Source organism: Vanellus vanellus, assembly GCF_965231255.1.
Source record: "Vanellus vanellus genome assembly, chromosome: 6".
NCBI classification, from domain to species: domain Eukaryota; kingdom Metazoa; phylum Chordata; class Aves; order Charadriiformes; family Charadriidae; genus Vanellus; species Vanellus vanellus.
This window is the reverse complement of record NC_138911.1, coordinates 10,712,061-10,735,550: the sequence shown is the minus strand read 5'-3', so window position 1 is coordinate 10,735,550 and position 23,490 is coordinate 10,712,061. Positions and strand designations below refer to the sequence as shown.

The window sequence follows — 23,490 nt, the reverse complement described above, 5'->3', positions numbered from 1 at the left end:
AGGGTATGATTGATAACCTGCTAAACTGTGACAGTGATTTCCGTCAGTGGAGGAGACAGAGTGCTTTCTGGCAGGAAGGATAGATTTTTGCTGTCCTCATCGCAGAATTAAAACTTGGAGAAAAGGTGATGCAAAACCGTAACATCTGGGTGATTGGCGCTTCGACTCGGGTGGCACATGACCTTCTCAAGAGCAGCTGCTCCTCCCGGCAGGGGTCCAGGTGGGCAGGGGGGGACTAACGCCACCTGGCACAATCAGAATCAAAACCAGAGAAGCCCAGACCTTGTGCCAGTCACGGGATGGGGGGGTTCTCCAGCGAGGGATTATCCTGGGCACCACCACTGACCAAGGAGGTGCCTCTGCCTGCAAACAGCTGCAGGACTTCAGTGGGTAAACACTGAACCCATAGTCCTCTGCACTTAGTTCATGTGGAACATGAAATGTCTGTTAAGGAGAGGGAAGAGAAATACCGATAAACTATGAAAAATATTGATAAACAGTTTGCAAAGGAAAAGTGGAGTAGGTGTAAGAAAACATAAGCCTCATATGCGTGGAACTCGTAAGTTTAAATGTGGTATTTTGATGGTGTCTATGGATGTGATGCTGCTTGTCCCTTATGATGATTTTTTCTTTGTTTCAGGTAGGAATGAATTGATAGCCAGATACATCAAACTTAGAACAGGGAAGACACGGACCAGGAAGCAGGTAAAATAACCCAGTGGGGAAGTATGCATGTCAGTGAATGACAAAACATGGCATTTTTGGCTGCAGTGGCTGTCTGTGCTTCAGCTCTGATGAGATGATGTATTGACTTCACTGTTCAGGTTAAATACATGCTGTTTAGAAAATATTTAAAACTCTGTTATTTTTATGTGGTGCATCATTTCAGCGGCAGTTTGAGGATGCATTGTTTATTAACCTATGTACATGAAGCTATTATCCTCTGTATTTGGGGAAAAAAAATTTCAGAAGCATAAAGTATTGTGCCTTATTTCTCGATAAGGACAATAGCAGAATATAATAATTATTTTGAGATGGTGAATAATGGAACTTCTAAAAGTCCAGCCAATTCACCTATATAATAGAGGTTGTGATCCTTAGATATGAGAGGTAAATAAATAAAAACTATCTAGCAGGACTGACTGATCCTATTCATGCCCTCAGCTCACGGGCAATGCTTGCTACACGATGAAAAAATAATAAAAAAATTTGCCTAAGAGCCTTTGGGCTCCTGGTCTGTGAGACATATTTACACTTCAAAGAGTCAGAATAAACCTCTAACCAGTCTTAAGTCTTTTTCAGATGATTATAACATAACCATTAACTTATCTCATATGACTAAATCCTTTAATTTATAATATCCACGGTGATCAGCAGCCTCACGGAAGGCACACGCTCTGTGTAGTTTATGCGGTGGTTACTAAACCCTTGCGCTGTTTCAAAATGCTTCGCAAATCACAGAGTCCCCTCGCTTTCTCTAATGTCAAGTGCGAGGTTCCCCTTCTCCCCATTCATGTGTGTGACGAAGGGGAAGGCAGAGCCTCGTACGCTTGCATGCTACGCGTGTTTTGTAATACAGGGAAAGGTGATGCTGAGTCAGCACCCACAAAGATGGCCTGCTGCCAGTGCTCGGATTTGAAGCACTTTGGACTGGGTGATATTTGGCCTGGGTGGTGTCCTTTGTCAGTTAGGAAGAAAACGTATGTACGAGGGATGAAAAAAGACATGAGAAAGGGTAGAAACTGCAGCACACGGAGAAGGAACAAACAAAAGATTGGCAAAGAAATCTGAAACAAAAGACAAAGTCCCAAGTTCATCCCTGCTACGCCCATGCAAGCTCTGGGAGTCGCGGGTTATGCTGGGGTCTTAAAATTGCATCAGGAGTCCAAATGCAGACCTTGGGGCTAGATCCTTGGCCAGCGTGTGCTGGTAGAGCTGCAGTGAAACCAAGAGGGCTGTGATGGCTTACATATGGCAAAGTTCTGCCTCCGTACTTGCACATCCCTCTATAGCGATTCATAAATCACTTCAGACTGTTTAGAAAAGTTTGATTGTCGTTACTTTTGAGTTTCAACTGAGCAATTAAACGTTACGATTGTGCTTCTTATATAACCTTTAACACCACTAATACCCCACCGAAAGCAAAACAAAGGAACACGTGTGAAAACTTGGTCTACGTGTTTGACTACAACAATTGCTTAGTAAGCAATAGTATAACTCTGATTTACTGCAAACTGGTTCCTTAGCTGCTTCCCGAAGAAGTCTCTGAAGGTGGCCTTCAGGGGCTATGCTCATTTATGCATTACTGTTTGCTTCCCTACTTAAAACACAGGCTTTTTAGTACTATTGTCATGCAATAGTCTTATAGAGAGAGGAAACCAAGCTTTGTGTCTCCTTTTCTTTTGCTTTTTTCTTTCCCAGACAGGAATTGTAACTAACTTAGGAAAAAATGTACAACACTTGATACGGTATGCCCCAGGTCAAATAAGAATAAGAGACTTCTCTTTAGCATTTTTTACCATTACTGCTGGTTTTAAACCTTCACACAGGGGGCTGTAGGTTGCTGAGCACTACCAAGCGATGCTGGGCAGCATTATTAAACCCTCATCATCAATAGCATGGATTTCAGTACGTGCCTGAGTAAACAGGAGTGTTAATCTGGGCCCGGCGCCTTCACTGGTATACAGGCAACAACTTCTGACCAATAACTGGTCTAGTGCAGGACTGGGTTCACACAAATTTCTTACCAAAATGTCATGATGATGTGCCAAACCTGGACATTACTCAAGCTGATGTCACGTTACTGGTTCCCACTTACACGAGTGTTTTGTGGGTAGACTTGATGCTGAGATTACCGAGGAAGCCAACAGAGGTTTAGGGACCATGTTGAGCCAGTGTTTTACCGTTTGTTCCAGAATTTAGAGCGTTTCAGTGGGGTCAAAACGCAGCCTGAGGCTTCTCATTGGAGCTGCAGAACACAATAAAAAATTGATAAAACTTCTCGGTGCCAAGTTATGTCTCAAGCCTAGTGGCCAATGGTCAGAGTGGGCATCTGCATCCCCAGCAGATGGGGTAGAAATCCTGTCGGCTCCCAGCGCAACAGCGCAGGGCCTGGCCACGGATGGGATCGGTACCAAAGCATGTGGACTGCGTCCAACTGTGAACTGTCTTCTATCTTGTAGCTGAATGCACAACCTGGTGGGTTACACTTCCCCCCCCCCCCCCCCTTTTTTTTTTTCCTTAATCAAGTCACTGCAGTGATGACCTGCATTGTTAAACCTTGGTGCTAAGAGCTTGGTATCTGGCTGGGAATGTGGTATCTTTAATAGCAGAGCTTACTGAAGATGCAAATAACTTCCTCCCCTCAGAAAAGTTTTTCTCTTTTTTTAAAGAAAAAAATAGACATTTTAAATTTGATTTGCTTTTTGTTTTTCTTTTGTTTGTTGTTTTTTTTTTTTTCCTATAAACCTGAACAATGTAGGTGTCTAGTCACATACAGGTCTTAGCAAGAAAGAAAGTTCGAGAAATTCAAGCCGCCATTAAGGTACGTTTGGCTTGCCCAGTTGTAGGGGGCTTTTCATCTCCATGGTTACAGGCTTTTCCTTTGTTTCCTCCCTTCCCCTACCCTGCAGGTGTCTAGTCACATTCAGGTTCTTGCCAGAAGGAAATCTCGTGATTTTCATTCCAAGCTGAAGGTATGCGCTTTTCTGCTTTTGGGCTTGTGGTTGCTATGCCTGTCCCTTCCTCCTCCCCGCGGTGATGGGCAAGCTCCTGGTGCTGCCGTGCCTGTAACCTCGTTTTCCTGCATGTGATAGCTGTCTGTGTCTCTTTGTGTTTAATCTCCGGTTTCTGCACTAGCATCCACATTAAAACGTTGTTTTAACACTGTCCAAATGCAAAGTGAACTACTCATTGTAACAGCTCAGCACCTAAACCTGATTTCTAACCCGTTAGTCTATTTTTTTTTTTTTAACATTTGAGTGCTAGGAGTGTATTTAAATACACAGGGTTTTTATGCAGTTGTGTAGATGCTTTTTCTTTTTTTGCTTTTTCCAGAGGGGTAATTGGGGTAATTGTTTTCCATTCCCAAATGTTTTTTGTCTGTATTTTGAAATGCTATTGAGAATACTTAAAATAGATTGTTTATTCCAAGTGCCAGAGAGCACGGCTTATCAAGATTGCTCTAACTAAAAGGTGTTTCTAGAGTACAATCTAGTATCACCTCAAGTTACGTACTATTTACAAGATTCCCTGAAATTTTATTTTTTAAAGTAAAATATTGACATTTAATCTTTGGAGAGCCTCAGTCAGAGTCCTGTTCAGGGAATATTAAGTATGTTTGCTTGATCTGACACGATAAATTGTACGTCCCCCTTTTTCTTGGTTTCTATAAAATATATTCTAAGGCTAAAAAGAAACTCTTGGAAACGCTTAATAGGGGTTTCTTGGATTGCTTGTTTTTTCAAGTTTTCCAGCGGAGATCTTGGGACTCTTTTTGTTTTGTTTTCACATTACTTAAAAGTGGAAGAGGGGTTTTTTGCGGTTTTTGCTGTTGATTTTTTTTTCTTTTTAATAAAAAGTGGAGGAACCTGTAAATCTTTTACTTCCCTCCTTTTTTTCTTTTTGTTGATCCTCCCCCCTTCCCCCCCCAGATGAGAAGAAATCACGTTTTTGTTCTAACTGAAAAGCAAAATGTTTCAGAAAGTATCATTTCACAATACTAAGCGGTGAGCACTGCGGATGCTTACCACGATCCTGGAACTGCAGCATATGAATAACAGCCTGGCTTTGTAACAGGCCTCCTTGACAGAAGCGCTGGGTTTTTCATCCGCAGTGGGCAGCATGCTGGCAAGCTTGTATGGCTGTTGGTGGCTGGCTTTTTAGCTGCACTGGCTGAGCAGTTGGGGTTCGGAAAGAACAACTAAGACAACTTAAACATACTGCTTTTTAACCGAGGGTGCAATAATACAGAGATATGTAGCATTTTAAGCTTAAATTGTCGATCCTTGATGCCTAAAATTAAGAATGTAAATAGGTGGCCTTACTTTCAGAAGTGCTCAGCAGCTCTCAAGGAGTTTTATAGGACTGGTGAGTGCTCAGGGCTACAAAAATCAGGAAGCCCGCTTAGATGCCAAAATACGGGCCTAGGAGCCTAACAAAAATATTGGATTTACTGTTCTAAAATTCTTCCCTTTCTGAATACCCAAAATTGCTTAAAATACGAAGACACTTACAAAGCAAAAAATACTTTTAAGTACTGCACCTGCTGTCTGATTTTCATTGAAGCTTTCCAAAGAAGAGAGAAGCTAACTAAACCCTAGTAATATTTGAGACTTCTAGCCTAGATGCCATTTGCAGTAAATAGAGATCCAGAGGGATTTTTCATTTTAAGGAGTCGCCTGAAGAAGGGAAGATCTGTTAGGCCAACAAATTATTTTGTCGGGTCCTTGCTGCCCCTTCCCACCCGTCAGTGGGTTGCAGCTCCCCCAGAGTGGAGTAGAAAGTGGGGGAGCCGCCATTTTGGTGCAAGGAATTGGTTGCTTCAGGAAGAGTCTCCCACCTCCATGGGCCCGACGCTCTGCAGGGGCATTTGCTCCCACTCTCTACAACTACATGGTGAGGACAAAGTGCACACTGGTGACAGCGGTTTGCTGGCCCCTGGCTAGCGCGTCTTGATGGCCCCTGGCTAGCGTGTCTTGCTGGCCAGTGAGTCCCGGGCTGCGCCTTCTGCCCCTGCTCCCGGGCACTCAAGCTGCCCCCAGAATTTAGCTCCCTCGGGAGCCCCGACACAGCCCTGGTGACTCCTTCACAGCCCCCAGCCAGAGGGGTGCCCAGAAAAGGCAGAGGACCCAGGTTCTCCCCATCTCCCTCTTCTTTTTCATGCCGTTCTTGGTCTCAGCAAATGAGGTGCCATGGCACAACATCAGCCCACTTGCACAGGCCTCTTTCAGAAAAGTTGCAGCCTCCCACAGACCTTTTTCTCCCCACATGGAAGAGATGAAACTTTGATGCAAGAAGATGCCATAAGAGAGCTACCTTTATGAGAGACAGAGCCCGCGCTTCTTCTGCCAGGGAGCTGCAATTACTTCCTAGAAGCCACTGGTTTGGGACCTGAGAAGGAACCTTGCTGCTTCAGACGCCTTGTTAGTGCTGCTGTCCGTTTTTCTTATTATTCCTGTATTGAACCATGTGTATGGTCCAGTGTCCTTTGAAAACTGCCTGAGAAGGATATCACTGATGTGAAAAGTAAGACAAAGTGAACACGTTTTGGCATCTACGAGTGACCATTGTTTCGACGGGGGCCATTTTTGGCAGCAGCCTGGACTTCCCCATCAACCTCCTCAGGAAGATGATGAACTCTCGTTCTCCTGGAGTGGGTGCTGCCCAAGTTTACCGACAAAGGAGTGACCAAGAAGAAGATAGCCAAGGGAAGCACTGCTTCCAACCAGGGCCAATCTCAACGTTTTAACAATGAGCTAGCACTTGCAATTACTCTTTAAAACCTGTGATTGGTGGCATCCCGGGGAGCAGTTACTACGTAAAAAACCCCACGTGCATCTGATGCCAAGTTTCCTACCTGCAGCATAAGGCGCAATCACTCTGTGGATTAATGCAGAGACCCTTCATGCCAGTACATAGCAATGAGTTCAGTTAGCTCTGACCTGAGGCCATCTCCATCTCCCATGTTTCTTGCTCTTGCCACCGGATGTCCCCTCTGCGTACCTCCCACGCGTACACAGGGCAGGGTATTGCAGAGAAGCTGGTTGTTCCCTGTGTGCCAGCCTGTTTTAGCTGAAATAATTACACGCATTTGAGGATTGCAGGGGCACAGCATGGACACTCTTGTCCCCCAGCTGACATTCGTTGCTAGCAATTTTCTTTATAATGTCATTTCTTATCAGTCTTTTGGGATGTGGCCAATCTGTCCCATTGACCTCAGTTCCTGGTCTCTTACTTTGATGAAGGGTATAATAAATAACTCTTGTTCTCCAAGACCTGCTGAGTTTATTTTATATCAAAAGATCTTTCTGTCTCACCTTGGTCTGAACCCTGTTCATGGTGAGGAGAGGATTTGAGCAAATCTTCCTGCGTTTATCTTCTCCAAAAACCCAAACAGATGGAAGGATTTCGGAGCTATCTGCACCCATGGCATTGGAAAGAGTATTACTGAAGCTTACCTAGTAGACTGAAATCTCACCGGCGTGCCATAAAGTCTACTTGCTCCAGCAAAGTCCCTTTTCTTTGATAAGTGCCTACAGTCGCTCTGGACGGGTGGATCCTTAGCCTGCAAGAAAGAGAAGTTTTGTGTGTAGATGCTATTGCTGCATTTCGAGACCACCGGCAGAGAACGTCCCATCAGGCTTTCCAGGGATGTTTTACATTTTAATTCTTTTTATGGCAGGAAAATATTCCTATTTTGGAGATTCTAATCTTAATTTTCTGAGGTTATTAAAATCTTCCTGAAGTTAGAGAAATTTTGTCTCATGAAAATGGAAAGAGAGGCTGAGATAAAGCTGTCCTTGGAGACAGATCTGAAAGGCGTCTCCTCTTCATGACATTTCCTCTCATGCAGAGACTGGAGGAGGCAAAGCAGAATTTTTACGCTCTAATGTTCTATTTACATGTCAAATACACCAGTCCATAGTGTTAGGTTGCAGCATTTCCCACCTTTGCACTGACAGGGAGCCAAAGTCACCTCTGTCCGTTCAGAAGAAAAGACGGATTGGAAGTTGTGCATAAATAGAGATTAAAGGTCTTCACAGCAGGATATACATCTGTCTTAGACTTTCATTTGAGATATTTTCTCATAGTGCAAGATTAATTAGACAGAGACAAAAAGAAACATTAAAATGCCTACAGTTCACACGTATTACATGTTTTAAAATCCATTATTCTACGTTCCACATTGGGGGATAAAAAGAAAATATTGTTGTCAATTATAAAATGCTAAAGATAGCTCTATACTTTTTAAATGAACAATGATAAAAGCCTTGAAAAATTCCCTTTGATGTGAATGGAGTCTTCAGCATTTTGAAATACAATAAGATGGATTAATTGCTACTCATTAGGCAGCAAGTTGGGACAGCTTTGAATGCGCATTCTCTTCTTGGCATTAGCTATTGCCTGGCTGAAATAGCCAGCTTTTGTATTTACTCCTGTCTTCTCTAATAATAAGCAAATTGGAGATCAGGGCTAGAAACACTGAAGTGCTCTCTATCTTTTGTCCAGAACAATTGTATATTTTCATGATTTGTTTATCTTTTTTGAGCTACAGCTAATTATTGCAAAGGTTATTTGAATCAATACGAGATCTGAGCAGAAATAACATCTGCAAAATTGCTTATTAGGGATCTATTTTATGTTAGTGTTACTGTAATATCCATTTTCTGAGCAAATTGTCGTTTCTTCTCTTATATATTTTTTTTCCTTACAAGAAAAGTTTTGTATTTTAAATATTCGTGCAGGTTTTAGGGCTTACTGAATTAATACTATGTTCTGTTGTACTTACTTTTCCTCATACTGTCTTAGATTTTTTTTTTGCCAAAGTCATAGTTAACATGGCATTCAAAGCCTCATTTATCATTCTAGCATAACGGTTTTTATTTTTTGGCTGTAGAACTCATTTGAACTGATTGATTGAATTATCCTTCTGTTTATGTTGGATTAAAAGAAAGTCAAGCACAAATCCTTTTGTGCTTGTCATGTAGAACACTTGTTTCATGTGGGGCTTTTATAGATATTAAGATTTATAATTGGATGATAGTGGGGAATTATTATTATCTAATTTAACTATGTATTTTGCATTCCAAAACTAATGGGGGAAAAGTAAACCTCAAGGGCCTGATTCATTAAAAGTTATATAGTCTCCTTGTGTTAGATTCTTAGCGCTTACGCCTTCCAGAAACAGTGTTTGCTACTGCAGCCAGAAGCAGTCAGCTAAAATATGAGGCAGATCCCGATCTCCATTATAGTGATGACATTTTAGGGGTTTAGTGGAACTAGACCAGATTTCCACTGATCGTACTCTAAATCCACCTCAGTAACATTCATTACTAATTATGTACCACAGCACAGACGACTTTTATAAGGGAGGGGAAGGCAGCAGTCTAGGACTGCAGTCTGTTACTTACTGTTACAGTGTCATTCCTGGGCAGCAGCAATCCCATCAGAGCTCATGAATTAAGTAGGGTCAAGCCAGGTCAGGGCCAGATGGGACCTATCTAAGGAATACCTTAAGCTCCAGCAGGATTTAATGATTCAGTAGGAGATACTGTCCCCCCAAGCCTCAACACGGGACTCTGCAGCACGCTGGGCCAAACTTTTATTTTACGTACATAAGTGTAAACCTCATTGACCCAAAAGGATTTATTCCAGCGTTACACAGCAGCACAAGTAAGAGTAAAACCAAATCCTTTCTGTCTTGGACAAGATAGGAAATCAAAGCCTTAACTATTTGCGGTCATTAAAAATCCCACAACATTCCTGTTTAGAGTAGGGGTGTTAACCCATTTGTCCTGGCCAAATTCCAACCTGGGTAATTACTGTAATCTGCCTGTTTAAATTACCCCTGCCGTTTTAATTGGATATATTACTTCTCTTGCTGCCTAAACTGTGATGTAATACCATTGTGTGTTATTAATCAGTTACCAAGTTTCATCCCAGAAGCAGCCGCATTGCAGCGATAGGTAGAAAGACTCATTCCCTCCTGATTATGAGCGCTTTCCATTACGCTGTAAAAAAAACCCAACGTATACTTGTTTTTTTAAGTGGCGGACAAGCTAATATTTCAAATTAAATAAACAGCGTCAAAATGTGGTTTTCTCATTTGTTTTTGAAGACTATGAAGTCTGCCTGATTATACAAGAATAGGCCACCACCTCACAGCTCTCCAAAACGTGCCTGGAGCTGAAGGTGCTTTTTTGCCAGTGGGAGTCAGGACCTCTTATGTACTTGTATTTGATTTTGAATTTGATTTCTTTCATGTTTGAATGTGAAGTTACAATTACTTTGAGAAAAACTGATCTTCCAACTATGCAGGTGTTCCTAAGCCTACAAAAGGCGAAACTTTCTGTTGATGTGTGTTTGCCTGAGTCAGTTGATGTCCAGTGGAGCTGGCAGATTTGTCATCACTGGGAAACTTTGTGAAGTCATTGAAATTCCTCAAGACTAGTTTTATTGCAAGGGCTGTATTTCTGAGCTGTCATCCTATGCGTTTTTGCTTTCTCCCCATCCTCCTGAAAATGTAATCGGTCAAAGAGGATGAGATGAATGGCCACCACAAAGTGTAGAACATTCTGGGGTGAAAAGCAGCAACTGGCAAGAAGGAAAGCACATCCCTTCTCATGTCATGAAACAAAAGATGTTTTTTCCCTCCAAAAATCCCTATCTCTGTTCCTAAAATTAAGGATCGTCAGACTCACAGCTAATAGAGGCTAAGAGCTCCACAGAACAGTCTAAGTGTTCCTCCTTCTGTGAACAGAAGGTCTTGAAGGAAGTGTAAATTTTTGAAAATTTTTCTTTAGTTCATCTGCTTTGTTGGGGTTTACCTGCCCTAAGTGTTGCCATGTAGAAGTTGGGTGTCCAGGCTCCTATTCTAGTCCTTGGACAGTGATAATATTACAAAAAGCAATGCACTCCAGTTGGTTTTGACGCCTGGTAAGGAAGAAATACATTGTAGGTGCTTGCTGCGCTAACAGTATCAGGAGGTTAGCCGTCTGCCCTAGACTGGAGACTTTAGACAGCTAAAGCAAGGTGAGATGAACTATGTCATAGATATATCATTTTCCCTGGGCTCATGCAACTCCCAGATATGGACTTTCGTATCCCTAACAAAGCTTTTACTTTTAAATTCTCCTGTAGTTTAAATCCACTTAATAGCAAGGGCCTTACAGCAGCAGAGCAGTTTGAGTTTGGGAACTTGGCAGGAGCACAGGCACTGGCTGCACCTTCATGTGGCAGCACTGGTATGGCTGGTTGCAGCCAGGAGGCAGTGCAGGAGAGAAGGCTGTAGCGCCGCAGCAGTTCTGGAGAATAACAAGGTAGTCACAAAAGTGGTGCTCAGCTAGTTTTGAAGGTTGCATGTGTCTCTTGAATCACGCATTTCACACACAGGATATCGAACCCCTGTAAGTTGTTTTTGTTACGATTCAGCTGACTGCAGTTGAGGCTTGCCTTGTGTAGCATTTCCAAGCCAGCGCATCTTAACAAAAAAGGGGGGTAAAAGGAGCAGCAAAGTCTGGCGGGGCTAGTACCTCCATATTGCTTAAGGAGAGCTCCTTACTTTCCAGTTTTCATGACGGAGGGTCCTTCTTACTGTGCCGGAGGGTAGAGAAGTCAGCTTTTTGGAAAGCTGTGTGAATCTCAGGGCACTGCCACTTCTTAACTGCAGGGGTTAAGAGCAAAAAAAAGCATTTTTTTTAGCCCAGTGGTCTGCAGACATCCAAAGGTGCCCATGCTGTGCACAAACCTCTTATGCACACCCTCCTACCCTGGGGCAGGCAGAGGTGAGTGCCAGCAGAGCCAGAGCTGACTTCCAGCTCTTAGCCAGTGAATTGGTCGTAGTTATACAGGAAAGCTACAAGTTGGAGAAATGACCAAGTTTTGTTCACGCACCAATGGATAGCATGTCCCTCCGCCTCCAGAAGCTGCTCTGTAGATGCACTGTCAGCTGCAGCAAGGCGGTCCTGAGGCTCGGACGGGTCAGAACTCGACGCCCGGTGCCGCTGTGCAGGAGGCAGCGCAGGTGAGTCCGCAGGCGTTCCTGCGGCTGCAGGCAGCACTGCAGCGGATTGCGCTTCATGCTTGCATCCTGCGAGGTGCAGAGTGGGGATGCTGCTGGAGCAGCAACTCCCCTGCTCCGCCTGCCCCTCTCCCGGGCTGCATCCCACAGAGGCGCCTGCGGGGGCTCCTTGCACAGCTCAGGGAAACAAGCTCAGCAACAAGCCCCTTCAGGCCGTATCTGCAGCTTTCTCACGGGGAGGCAGGGGTTGTATCCCCCCAGTGTTTCGTTGTTAGTTTTTTATGCCTTTTTTTTTTTTCCCTTTTAATGAATCAGTCCCTAGGTGAAAATAACGCATTTGTTTAAACCTGATATTTAATGTTGAGCAAACTGCTCTTCCTTTGTCTCTTACTATTTTGTTCATATTTTGCTAAGAATCTGCTATTCTACACAAGCATTTTAATAAACTGTTTGTTGTTGTATCCAGGTAACAAGCATGGTAAGTATTTTAACTAAACCAAGTATTATGTACTTTAACTGTGCTTGGCAGAATTTTTGGCTAGCTTTTCCTGTACTTTCAGCCTTTGCTGTTTCTAAAGGAGCTATTCAAAGGAAGAAACCGCTCACCTATAGTACTACTATATACCAGCTTTAGAGGGAGCTTATGTGCAAAGTCATATCATATATAAGAGCATGCATCTCTTGCCAGCATGCTTGCTACTTTGCTTGTAAAATAAAACCAGAAAAAAAACACAACACCAAAATCCTTGCTTAATACTGCTTGTGTTCCTTCATTCTAAGTCACGTCCCTAAATATTAGCACTTATTAATACAGTACTTCTGGATGAGGAACCCCACTTTACCAGATAGTAACAGTCTGTTGTTTACTTATTTTACCTGACCTAAGATACCCACTTAGTTATCTCTGTCGCATTAAGAGGCTTTCCTTTTCCATTCTGTGATCATACATGACTGGCAGTGACTAGGACGCCAAGTGCTGCTGTAATACAAGTAATCGATAACAACCCATCTTTTCCTAAACTTGTTCCTGTATGCTTGAAAACAGCAGAAATTTTATGGCTGATTGTTTTCTTTGGGAACACTGTAAATCGGTAAAATACCACAATTGGAAGTTTAAAATGTTATTTGCGTTTTTATTATCTAACTCTTAATATACTTGTCATAAAACAGAATCCAAAATATTTCTAAACCTGTAAGCATGAAGAAAAATCTGTCGTTGCTTTCGAGTCAGTCGCAGTTCTGTGTTCTCATTTTACAGTGTAATATGAAAGGCAAACTTCTCTTAGATCTAAATGATAGAGCTCAAATCTCAGTGCTCCCTGTCCTGCAGGCAGAGCCTTAGCAGCAGACCGTGTTTAGTCCAGCCTGATTTAAAATCAGCAGAATTTGCCCAGATAAACAAGTGGGCAGTAGTTTGGTCTCCCAGAGCTTCCTGCGTGTTGGCAGAGCAGACTGTGAGAATTCAGGTCTACCATGCATGTCTGAGAGGAGGTTTTGCCTTGAGGTAGTTTGAGCGTTAGCCTCCGTGCTGTATTTTTTTTTCCTGCATGGTTTGCTATTTTTGCATTTTCTGTGTGGCTTTTTAAGTTTTTAGTTATGTGCTTGTAGCTGCAGTTATTTAACATCATTTGTTGTGCCAAATGTTTTAAGACTCCTGTAATTGTCATATTAAAGGATCAGACAGCAAAGGACAAAGCACTCCAGCACATGGCAGCAATGTCATCAGCTCAGATAGTCTCAGCTACTGCTATTCACAACAAGCTGGGCCTGCCAGGAATTCCCCGTCCTACATTTCCTGGGGCACCTGGGGTAAGTTGTTAGCTGAGTCCCAAAAAAAAAATCTCTGTGTTCTCTAACAATGTTCAGTAGAAAACTGAGGCTGAATGAATGGATTAATGCTTTCATTTGTGTTTGCAAAAGGAATCATGCTTGTTCAGAAATATCCAAAATCTTTCAACAAAGAAAACAATTGTGGGTCTGTTTGTTTGTGTTTCCTCTTTCAGTTTTGGCCGGGCATGATTCAAACAGGGCAGCCTGGATCCTCACAAGAGTAAGTCTGAAAGTTAAAAAGTGCTTCTATATGTGGTGTGGGGCCGGTTTGTGCACTTTGCTGCCAGAGGATATCAATGAGGCAAGAACTTGCCGATTTTTCTAAAGAGGAAAAGATAGTAGTAGGGAAAGGAAGAGCCTTTACAGCGATGTGAACTCACATACAGAAAGTTATAAGGGATCCCAGACCTGAAAGCTGAAGCCGAATACCTAATGGGTACACTCCTTTTTCTCCCGTTGCATGGTGAGATGCAACGATAATGCCAAGGAAGCAGCTGGTAAGGTTTTGCCTGTGAATAAGTTTCCAGCACAATTACTTCCATCCTGTTTTAAATATATGAACAATACTGGAGGCAAGGGGGACATATTTTCCTGCAGGGCAGGAGATGACCACATGAGGCCCATTAGTGGTCAGTGGGGTTACTGCCTCTTGGCACCATGGTAGCAACAGCACCGTATGGAGAAGGAAGCCTTTGCTCCTCTGTCAGGTGTTAATTTTTCAGCGCTGCGGTGGTCTCTGGAGCAATGTTTCCCAACCTTATTTTTCAGCTTCTCCCCACCTTATTCCCTTGAGGTCCATGGGAGTCTTTGTGCCTCTGTAGTTCAGTGTGTTCTGGATTTATTGGGAGTCAAAGCAATCACCATGTGTGTCTGCTGCGATACTTGTAACGGGTGGGTCAGGTTTCCTGCTGGGTGACTGAGCGCAGATGAGCTCCTCGCTTTAAGATGTTGGGTGTAATTCTCATCCTCCTCTCTCTCCAGTACCTCTTTATTGTCTGTCTGTTAAATATCCTATGCAAGGAAGAGATATGTTTGTGGGTAAAGGTCATTAACTATGTATTTTATTATACTATGTGACTCTAACAGAATTTACTGTGTATGATTTTTGTGCAACTCTATTCCAGCGTAAAGCCATTCGTTCAGCAGGCCTATCCTATACAGCCATCAGTCACAGCTCCCATTTCAGGTAATTCTTCCATTTATACTCTCCTTTAAAAAGACTTGAATTGTGTATTGAATGTGATGTATTAATTCCTGAGACGGACAGAGCCACTACTCTATATCTAATATTCCCTGTAGCCAAACCAAACAGCAGTCCCAATGTCCTATGACCTCATTATATATGAGGGAAAATCATTGGGTTTGGGGGGTTTTGTGTTTGTTTTTTTTTGTTTGTTATGCGTTGGGGTTTTTTTGGTTCTTTTTTTTACATTTTAGGTAGGAATCACTAATACATACGCAAGGAGTGCGTATGTCATCTCCAGTCAGCACTCCATATTGTAAGAAAATGCTTTGTGAAAAATGCCTAATAGGATGCATGTGGGTTTTTTTAATAGATAAATCTCACTTCCATCTGTAATGAGAATATGCCTTAATTTATTTTAAACCGAGGCTAAAAACGCTTCCAAAACCATATATGTTTATCCTTAAGTATAAAACATCTCTGTGTATCTGGTTGTTGATAACTCTTCCCCTGCTGAAGCTCCTGCTCTGCCTGGTACCACTTTGATAAGTACCTACTGTTTAGTCTGACTTCCATTGCTCAAATTGATCAAGCCCTTCCCGTGGCCACTTCCCTACTCCTTTTCCCAAGTTGGTTTCATGACTAATTTCAGGAAAGATCATTATTTCTCTTCAGCTGATAACTAACTTTACATCTCCCTTGCCAAATGACCCCATGACTCTGTTTGAACGGCAATTTTCTGCCTCTTACCCAGTCTTTTAAGATTTTCAAACTTGCTGCTATTTAATGCTTAAAACTAAGCCTATCGTTCTGATTATTTCCTTTTTCTTGATGTTCCTAATTTGTAACATTATTTTCTAAGGCAGACATTTTGAATTGTGCTCTTTTATTCTTCCATGTTTTCTCTCAGAATAAGATTATTAGTATTTCTAAATCAGTCAAAACTCATGCATGAGTTTTTGCTTCATTAGAATTCCTTTTATGTCTAACCAGTCACGTTTGTAATTCTCTATTTCATGCAAGCCTCACACCTTCATTGCCTAAATTTGAGGGTTGGAGTCAGGTACCATACTCCCGTTACGGGGTGCGGACACACGCTACCTGTGATCTCTCCCTGGTTATCAACCTAATTCAGGATTATCTTTGTTTTCTAACCATTGGTGCCTGCCCCTTGCCTTCCATGTGCCTGCGTCTTTCCCAGGATCACTTTTGCCTTCGAGCTGCTGCCTTTCCATTTTCCTTTACTGTTTTGTTTCCTTCTCATCTAATTTTCCACGATGAGGAGCAAGAGATAGCATTTATTCTTTCTCTTGAGGTGAATTAGAGATGGTGGTTAACATCCCTTCTCTCTCTAGATCATGTCATTCCCTCTTTATTATCAATTTTAAACCTTCTTTTTCTTTTTACAGTATGATTCAGCTCTCTACAGTAATTATTTATTATTATCTGTAATATAATGCTGCCTAAAAGCTCCAAAAGAAGTCAAAGACCCAATGTGCAAATACATAGTAAGAGACAGTCCCTTCCTTGGAAACCTTACACTCTAAATAGGAGAGGGGAATTGAGAGTGGCAGAAGAAATAGGCAAAAAGAGAGGTGATTTACTTGTAACGGGTGGCACATTAGGAGCCAGAAATGGAGGCCAGTCCTCTTGACTCCCAAGGTAGTAATATCTCTTGTGAGTCTTGCTGCCAGTTTCCAAGGAAGGGTCAGCTGTAAGTCTACTTGAAGTCTCTATAAATCTCTATAATCTAGTATATAATTTAAACAAAAATTCTACAGTGAGTTACAGCCCCAAGGAAACAAAGAAGTAGATCTTTTATTTGCACCATTGTTAGCTTGCTGGGTTGGGACCTCTTTGTATACATATTTTTCTGTGGTTTTCTAATTTTAACTCATTCTGAATTAATTACTTGCTAAAATTAATATAAACATTCAAGGGCTACATGCATAATTCCTGATTATATTTAATTCAGAAAATATAAACTGAGGAATTATCAACTTCTTCATGAAGTGTCTTTATTTTAGGATTTGAGCCCACGTCGGCTCCAGCTCCCTCAGTCCCTGCGTGGCAGGGCCGATCAATTGGTACGACCAAGCTCAGGCTGGTGGAGTTTTCGGCTTTCCTTGAACAGCAGAGGGATCCTGAATCAGTAAGTGTTGCCCTCGTGTCCACTTATCTTCAGCTTTTCTCTGTTGCTCCCCACCCTCTGAGGATGCTTTCCAGGGTTGAGCCCGATGGATGGAATACACCTGGTGTTTCTGCATTCGCTGCTGCTCAGTGTAATATTCCTTTCACCATAGTACAGTATTTTCCTTTCTTGCCCTCTTTTTCCCCATTTGCAGAAGTGAGAGGCCTCTCTGAAAGCAGGTGTGCTTCGCTATGGCACCTGTCTGACTGTTGACCTAGTTCAGCAGTTGTAACAAATTGCATCGTGTTTTTGGCAATAATTCAGTACTTAAACTTTAAGTTAAAGCCTAATCTGTTTCCTAACAGAAACAAAATTAAAGACTTCCATAGAAACTACGCATATTATTTTAAATATCTGACATTTGGGATAGCCTATGAGTATCAGGATTATCCTTTTTGCTTCCAGTCTCCCAAGCATGTTCCATTTAACTGTATAATTTTATTTTTTATTAATTGAGGTTACCCATCTAAATGTCCAATCATTCAGTCTTCCTTGATCTTTAATTGTGTCTTAGGGTCTTATTTTTATTTTAGGAAGGTTTTGGGTTTGTTTTGATTTTTGGTCTGCGTACTATACCTGCTAGAGTAGTTTATGAAGTTGGCTACAGTGTTTCATTTATTCCAGTTAGCCTTGAACCTTGATATTAATCATCATATATTTACCATGAACATTTGTTAGTAGCCTAGCACTGTTTCTACTGCATCGCAAATACATCAAAAGAGCTTCTTTCAGCTCAAACCTGAGAATTTTTACTGAGAGAACTTCTGAAAAGCAAATACTGTCATGAATGGGTGATATAGATGGGCCATTCTTGTTCAGAGTCCTGGTGAAATATAGCAGCTTGGAGCAGAGAGGAGCTATCACTTGCTCTTTATAATTCAGCACTGGAAACCGTAGCATTTATGGGCTCTGGCCAGGGGTGTTATCCAGGGAGTGTTTACACTGCATAATGGAGATTGGAGACATAGCCCAGAAACCTTACAACAGCGGAATGCTCCTGGCGGAGAAACATCCCAATGAAAATATACCATATCTCAGCTATTCGTATCCTAAATATGTGGCAGTGTGTTGGTTTGCTAAATGTCACGTTTTGCCAGGTTGAATTAACTTTGAGGGAGGAAATGTTTGGTAGCAGGTACAGTTATCTCAGCACTTACCTGATGGTTAGATACCGAGTGGTTTCCCTGGGATCCCTCTGCCTTACCCTGGCCCTGATTCCCACGCTCTCCAGGCAATCCTGGCTCTGGTGGGCTAAAGTTTCGTCTTCGCGTCCTCCAGACTAATCCACAACTGGAATGCCTTCTCCATCCCCAGCCCTGAGTACATCCAGACAGTGGTTTGTATTTCCGATGCAGAAACACAACATCCAGGTTTTCTCATCAGGCAGCTTATCGATACGCAGCTTTCGGAGTCCGTGGCTCGCTGACCCCATGTAATGTGTCCTGCTGATTTATGGGCTCTGCCATCTCCAGATTGCTGCACACCAGGATGTTATGTTTGTGCCTCCGGTTTATCAGCAAAACAGGATGTGGCCATGTAATGCTCAGCGTTACTGTGCTGTATGTGAATGAAATGGCATTTCAGTGTATTTTGATTTACTGTTTTGCCAGTATACCACCTAATAATCATTTTTCCACGGGTTTTTATAACGCAAAACTATTTGCAAAACCCATTGGCTTATGTGGTATAGAGCCTCTGTGTATCTGCGTGGCGTTGTGTAAAAAAAAGAGTGAACAAGAGTTCAGCAACTAAGTAATTTTTACGCCTTTCCCTCTAAGAAAAACCTCCCTCAAACCAAGTACAGATAACATGTAGTTGCCTGTCACACCGCTGGTGTCTGTGACATGAAACCAGCTGAGTGACGTGAATGTATTTGCAACATGACTGACAGACCGAAAATGAGGAGAAGATGCTGCTTTGGCAGGGGAAGGAGCCGTGGGTCCCACTCCACCGTGGTGCATGGCTCGGAGCCGGTTGTGCTCAGGCACAGTGTGTGGGCCAGCGGCTTGGGGACATGTTGAGGGTCTCGTTTTTCAAGCAGGTGCAGGCTCTGGGGAATGCAATACATCCATTTTCATGGCAGAGAAAGAGTGGAGGCCTGAATAGAAACTTGGTTACCCAGAGCGGCCCTGTAAATACTGTAAAGCCTTTTTTTGAGCAAAAGAATATTTTTTTGGAATTTCTGAGGGTGCAGCGAGGCCCACCAGAGCTTGTCCCAGCTTGCGAGCATACCGCTGAGAAACCTACCTTTTAAATGCAGGGCATTTATGCAGGAGGTGTCCTAGAGGAGAAAGAGCATCAAACCACCCAGACTTGCTTTTAAAAAAAACGTTTACTCGCGTGCTGTAACATTGCAGAAATGAGACACGAAGAAAAGCCAAATCCCAATTTAGATCATTCTTTACACCCATGCTGCAAGCGCAGTGGGGCAGTCCTGTGCGAGGGCTGCGTGGGGACAGCCTAGACTGGCTGGGTGGGAGCCGAGGGATGAGTCCCTGTGAGCAGCGTGTCACCACCGCTTCCCAGGAAAGGGGAGTGAGGAGAAGGGGAAGCGTTGTTGAGATCAAATTAAGTGAATCTGATTATCTGGATCTTAAACAAGGGCATAGGAACAAATCTCAAGGCAGCGTGACCAGTTCCCAGGGCAAATGCAGAAGGGCTCTGGGCAGAGGCGCTGGTGCACGCCTGTCTACAGGGATGGCTCTGAGGGGCCCTGCCTCCTGCCAGCCTTCCCTGTCCCCAGTGCACAGACTTGTCCAGCAAGCACTGAAAGTCCTCCTTGGAGATAAGAGCCAACTCCCAGCCTCATTTAGTGCTGTTGAAGAAAATATGAGTTCTGCCTGTGGTTTTGTACATCTTTCTTCGTGTTGGTGCACAGAGACCGTGCACATGCAACATTTTATTGCAAATATAGTTTGCGCAGCATAGAAAGGATGGGGTTTTATTACTTTTTAAATAGCAAAATCAGCAAGCCAGGCAAGATGTGTGTTTTGCACAATGTGCATATGAAGTCATGTAGGCATGTGCTGTGGTTGCAGCATCTCCTGTACGCCTTTGTGCCTTTGCTGACCTCAGAAACAAATATATGTATATGCTGCTACATGACAGCCATGTAAGAGTTCTCATGTATCTTCCAAAAAAGGATAGGTATATGTTCATTACACTTTTTACAGAAAATGACATAAAGTATTATTTTGATTAAATGGGTTTCCAACATTTTATTTAAAAAAAAAGATGACCGTTCTTCACTCCCAACCCAAACCCAGGGCAGAAAGCTTCATGGTAGTGGGGGCAAATAGACCAAGTCCACCTTAAAATGCTGCAAGTTTATTGAAAAAGACTTATTTGACATGGCACCTGGGGCCAGGACTCGATGATCCTGGGAGGTTCCTTGCAGTCTATATTCCTGTACAGCAATTAGAAATTTAGGTCTGTCTGCCCCTGGTGACTCCCAGCGACTTCAATGGGACTGTACATGGACACAAAGGTCCACCCGCAGGGAATTCATTGTAGGAGTGGTGCCTTAAACATTTCTGGGGTTCTTCCAATGGCAATTGGTGTTTAAAAGTACAAAAGCCCCTCGATGCCAGGCAGTTATGTTAATTTAGAGTGGGCATTCTGGTGGGTCGGAAATGTGCTCCTTAGAGTCCTGTCACTTGTGGAGGGCTGTTGACTTTTTTCCCTTGCCTAGCTACAAAATTGTTCCATTTACAAAAGAAAAAATTATAGAAAGGAAACAATAAGCAACCCTCACTGTAACTCTGCATGGCAGAAGATAGTCTGGGAGACATAAGGTGGCACAGTTGCAAAATCTTGGAATACTGACTCTGCAGTTAAGGATGGGTAAAATTACTCCTCCTTTTACGTGAAAATCAATTCAGTTTACAAATGTCAAGCTGTATTTTCCTTTTGTGGCATTTTGTGCTCAAGTACAATTCCTAAATGGTGCATAGAAGCTGCCCTTGTAGGCCTAAGCATCAGCATTTTAGTTTAATTATTGCCTACTCTATCTAACTATATTGTCAACAGATAAACAAGTTTATGTACCCATCTGTTGCTTTCAAGACAGGTTTTCCTTGGTGGGGGCTTTCCATTTTTACTGTAGTGGTTCTGTGAAAGTTCAGGACAAATGCTTAACCCAAGTAATCCCATGTTCCCTAACAAATATAAACTGAGTATGCAAGAAGATTAGAAGGGATCTAAGCAGTTGACTGTTACACAAATAGCTATAAAATTCAAAGACTATGACACTGAAATGACAATAATTCCAATTATTTTATTTATATATATATAAATATATATATTCAAGCTTGCTTTCCAATCAGGAAAAAACTCCTGCCACCACCCAACAAAAAAAGCCCTTTCTTCTTTTCCTCTGAGGTTTCTCACTCTTGCTGCCACATTCATTTTGACTGCAAGCACTTCAGACAGCTTTACATCTGAAAATATCTATACAGGGCTATAAAGAACGTGGCTGATGGGCATTTTCAGTATTAATCCACCTATCCAAACTGTCAGATTGTGTTAGGTCCAAATTTAAAAATGTATTTTAAAAAGTGGCGAAGAAATAAAATATTCTTTATGTTTTAATTCAGGTTTTATTGTTGTTGTAAAAGGGCTTTGTAAGCCCAGGGAGAATTGTGCCTGAGAACCAGAAAGTGAAAGCAATTGCTCAAGGGCCATAAAAACAGCCTGCCATCATTAGCCAAATGCAGTAAAATTCACCAAAGTTAATCAAACCACCTAAGTGATGAAAAATAAATGAGATCTTTTCAAAAGAAGCCCTCCATCTTTGAGCAAATCCATTGTTGCAAGCATTGTTTATCCTTTCCGTATCCCCTGTAAACAGTATAAAAAGCAGTTCAGCATTTCAGTTGTAAAGTTTAGCATCTTTGTGATGTAAAAGTGCAAGGAAGCAAACCCATGTTTGGATGAACATCTCGGAGTGCCAGACTCAGGATTTGAGGTCATTTTAATCTGAATTCAGACAAGGTTTAACTAAATGCAAGGGTCATTTATTTTACAGTGCAGGAGAGCTACGTGCTGGCCCTGGGAAGCAAATGTTATACTCTTTAAAGTGTTCATATTCAGGTGTCCGTAGTTAGAAGTGCCAAGAAACCACTTTAAGGGGGTCCAGTATTGACACAGGCTCCAATCTTGAAACTGCAGCATCACAGCAGACCTCCCGGCTGGTGACATTCCCGGGGGACCACATGGAGATGTGGTGGGCAACCCGGGCCAGCTCCCCCAGCCCAGTTGTAGGGTCAGGACATGGGCTCTTCAAGGGAATGTTGTGGGGTGAAAACATGGTGGAGTGGATAGAGAGACCGAGCACAATTTATTCCTTGAAGTCAGCCCACGTTAAGCACTGAGGATGGGTGGAAAGAGCACCGGGCCCTGACTGTGCTCACTCGCCACTGCTGGCACACACACTCTCTCCCTTTTCTCAAAACCCACCACTACTGCCGGAAATTTCCCAGCAAAATTAAAAGTGCTGCTTTTGCATAACTGAAGAGGAGTGCCGGTGCCAGCAGCCATGGTAGCTCCCTCTGCCGGGCCCTGCCCGTGTCCCAGCCCGCACTCGCAGAGTCCGGGTGTGGAAAATAGCCTGGGTAGGGGTAGTTACCCGGTGTTACACAGGGCTTCGGGTCTGACCAGGGAAATGAGAAATCAGGGAAGAGAGAAGGAGTGAGTGAGTGAGGTTGTGGGGTAGCTGGAGCAGAGCCCGGGCACGCAGCCCCAGCGATGAGCCCGGGAGAGCCGTAAAATCGGGGGGGGGGGGGGGGGGGGGGGTCATCACAGTGGGGGGCCCTCTGCTTCCCACAGCCTTGCACAGCGCTGTGCTGTTCCCGCGGGGAGGAGGAGCGGGGCGATGCGTGGGTTGGGCTGGCACTAGCGGTGTGGTGGGCTATGGCTGTGCATCTCCCCCACACTGCCAGCCCTGCCTGTGTGCTGAACCCCAAGCATCCGCCCTCGCGCTCGCCCCAAGGGGCTTCGTGCCTTGGCTGTGCCTCTGCCCCACGTTTTCCTATCTCATTACACTGCAGTTTCCCCCACCCCCTACACCTACCCCAAAATTGCTTAGCTGGGCTGCAGAGTCAAGCTCTCAGAACTTGGGAAATATCCTGGTGCGTCTGCTCTACAATGCAGCAGTTAATTATATGCTCACATGTTTATTTGTTCCTGCTTCATTCAGTGTAGATGTAGATGGCCCTCCTTTGATAAGCAACTATTCAGTAGTTTGTTTTCTTCTGTTGTTGAAATGCGTGGCCCCGTGCCCTGCTCGCTGTGCACTGTCTAACCTCTCCTCCAAACGGAATTGATAATTTCTCCCATTTGCATTTCACAGATGTATTAGTGCAGTCATTTTTTAGATGAAGGAGCATTATTACTCGCATTTGACAAACCAAGAAGTTCAGGTGCAAAAGAATGAATGGCCCACTGATTTTGAGGGTCCACTTTGATTTGTCATGAGCCTGATTTTGCAGAATACTTAGTGTTATTGAGAGCTTCCTATATTCAGGCATAATTTTAACATCTGAGCAC

At 43.0% G+C, this 23,490-nt stretch overlaps 2 protein-coding genes across 2 annotated transcripts in view; both read left to right on the top strand.

The window, feature by feature from the left end:
- The window catches only part of LOC309673311 (transcriptional enhancer factor TEF-1-like), a gene marked incomplete at its 3' end in the record, with an annotated part of 122,677 nt that extends 114,036 nt beyond the window's left edge, over nt 1-8,641 (top strand). The window contains exons 3-5 of the mRNA XM_082485052.1: nt 641-705; nt 3,482-3,544; nt 8,618-8,641. Of these exons, the coding sequence (XP_082341178.1) occupies nt 641-705; nt 3,482-3,544; nt 8,618-8,641 (152 nt within the window). The remainder of the gene's footprint in view (nt 1-640; nt 706-3,481; nt 3,545-8,617) is intronic.
- A 3,157-nt stretch (nt 8,642-11,798) lies between these two features.
- TEAD1 (TEA domain transcription factor 1) overlaps nt 11,799-23,490 on the top strand; it is a gene marked incomplete at its 5' end in the record, with an annotated part of 32,219 nt that continues 20,527 nt past the window's right edge. Inside the window, 4 exons of the mRNA XM_082485051.1 lie at nt 11,799-11,955; nt 12,207-12,218; nt 13,415-13,549; nt 16,781-16,905. Coding sequence (XP_082341177.1) covers nt 11,799-11,955; nt 12,207-12,218; nt 13,415-13,549; nt 16,781-16,905 — 429 coding nt within the window. The remainder of the gene's footprint in view (nt 11,956-12,206; nt 12,219-13,414; nt 13,550-16,780; nt 16,906-23,490) is intronic.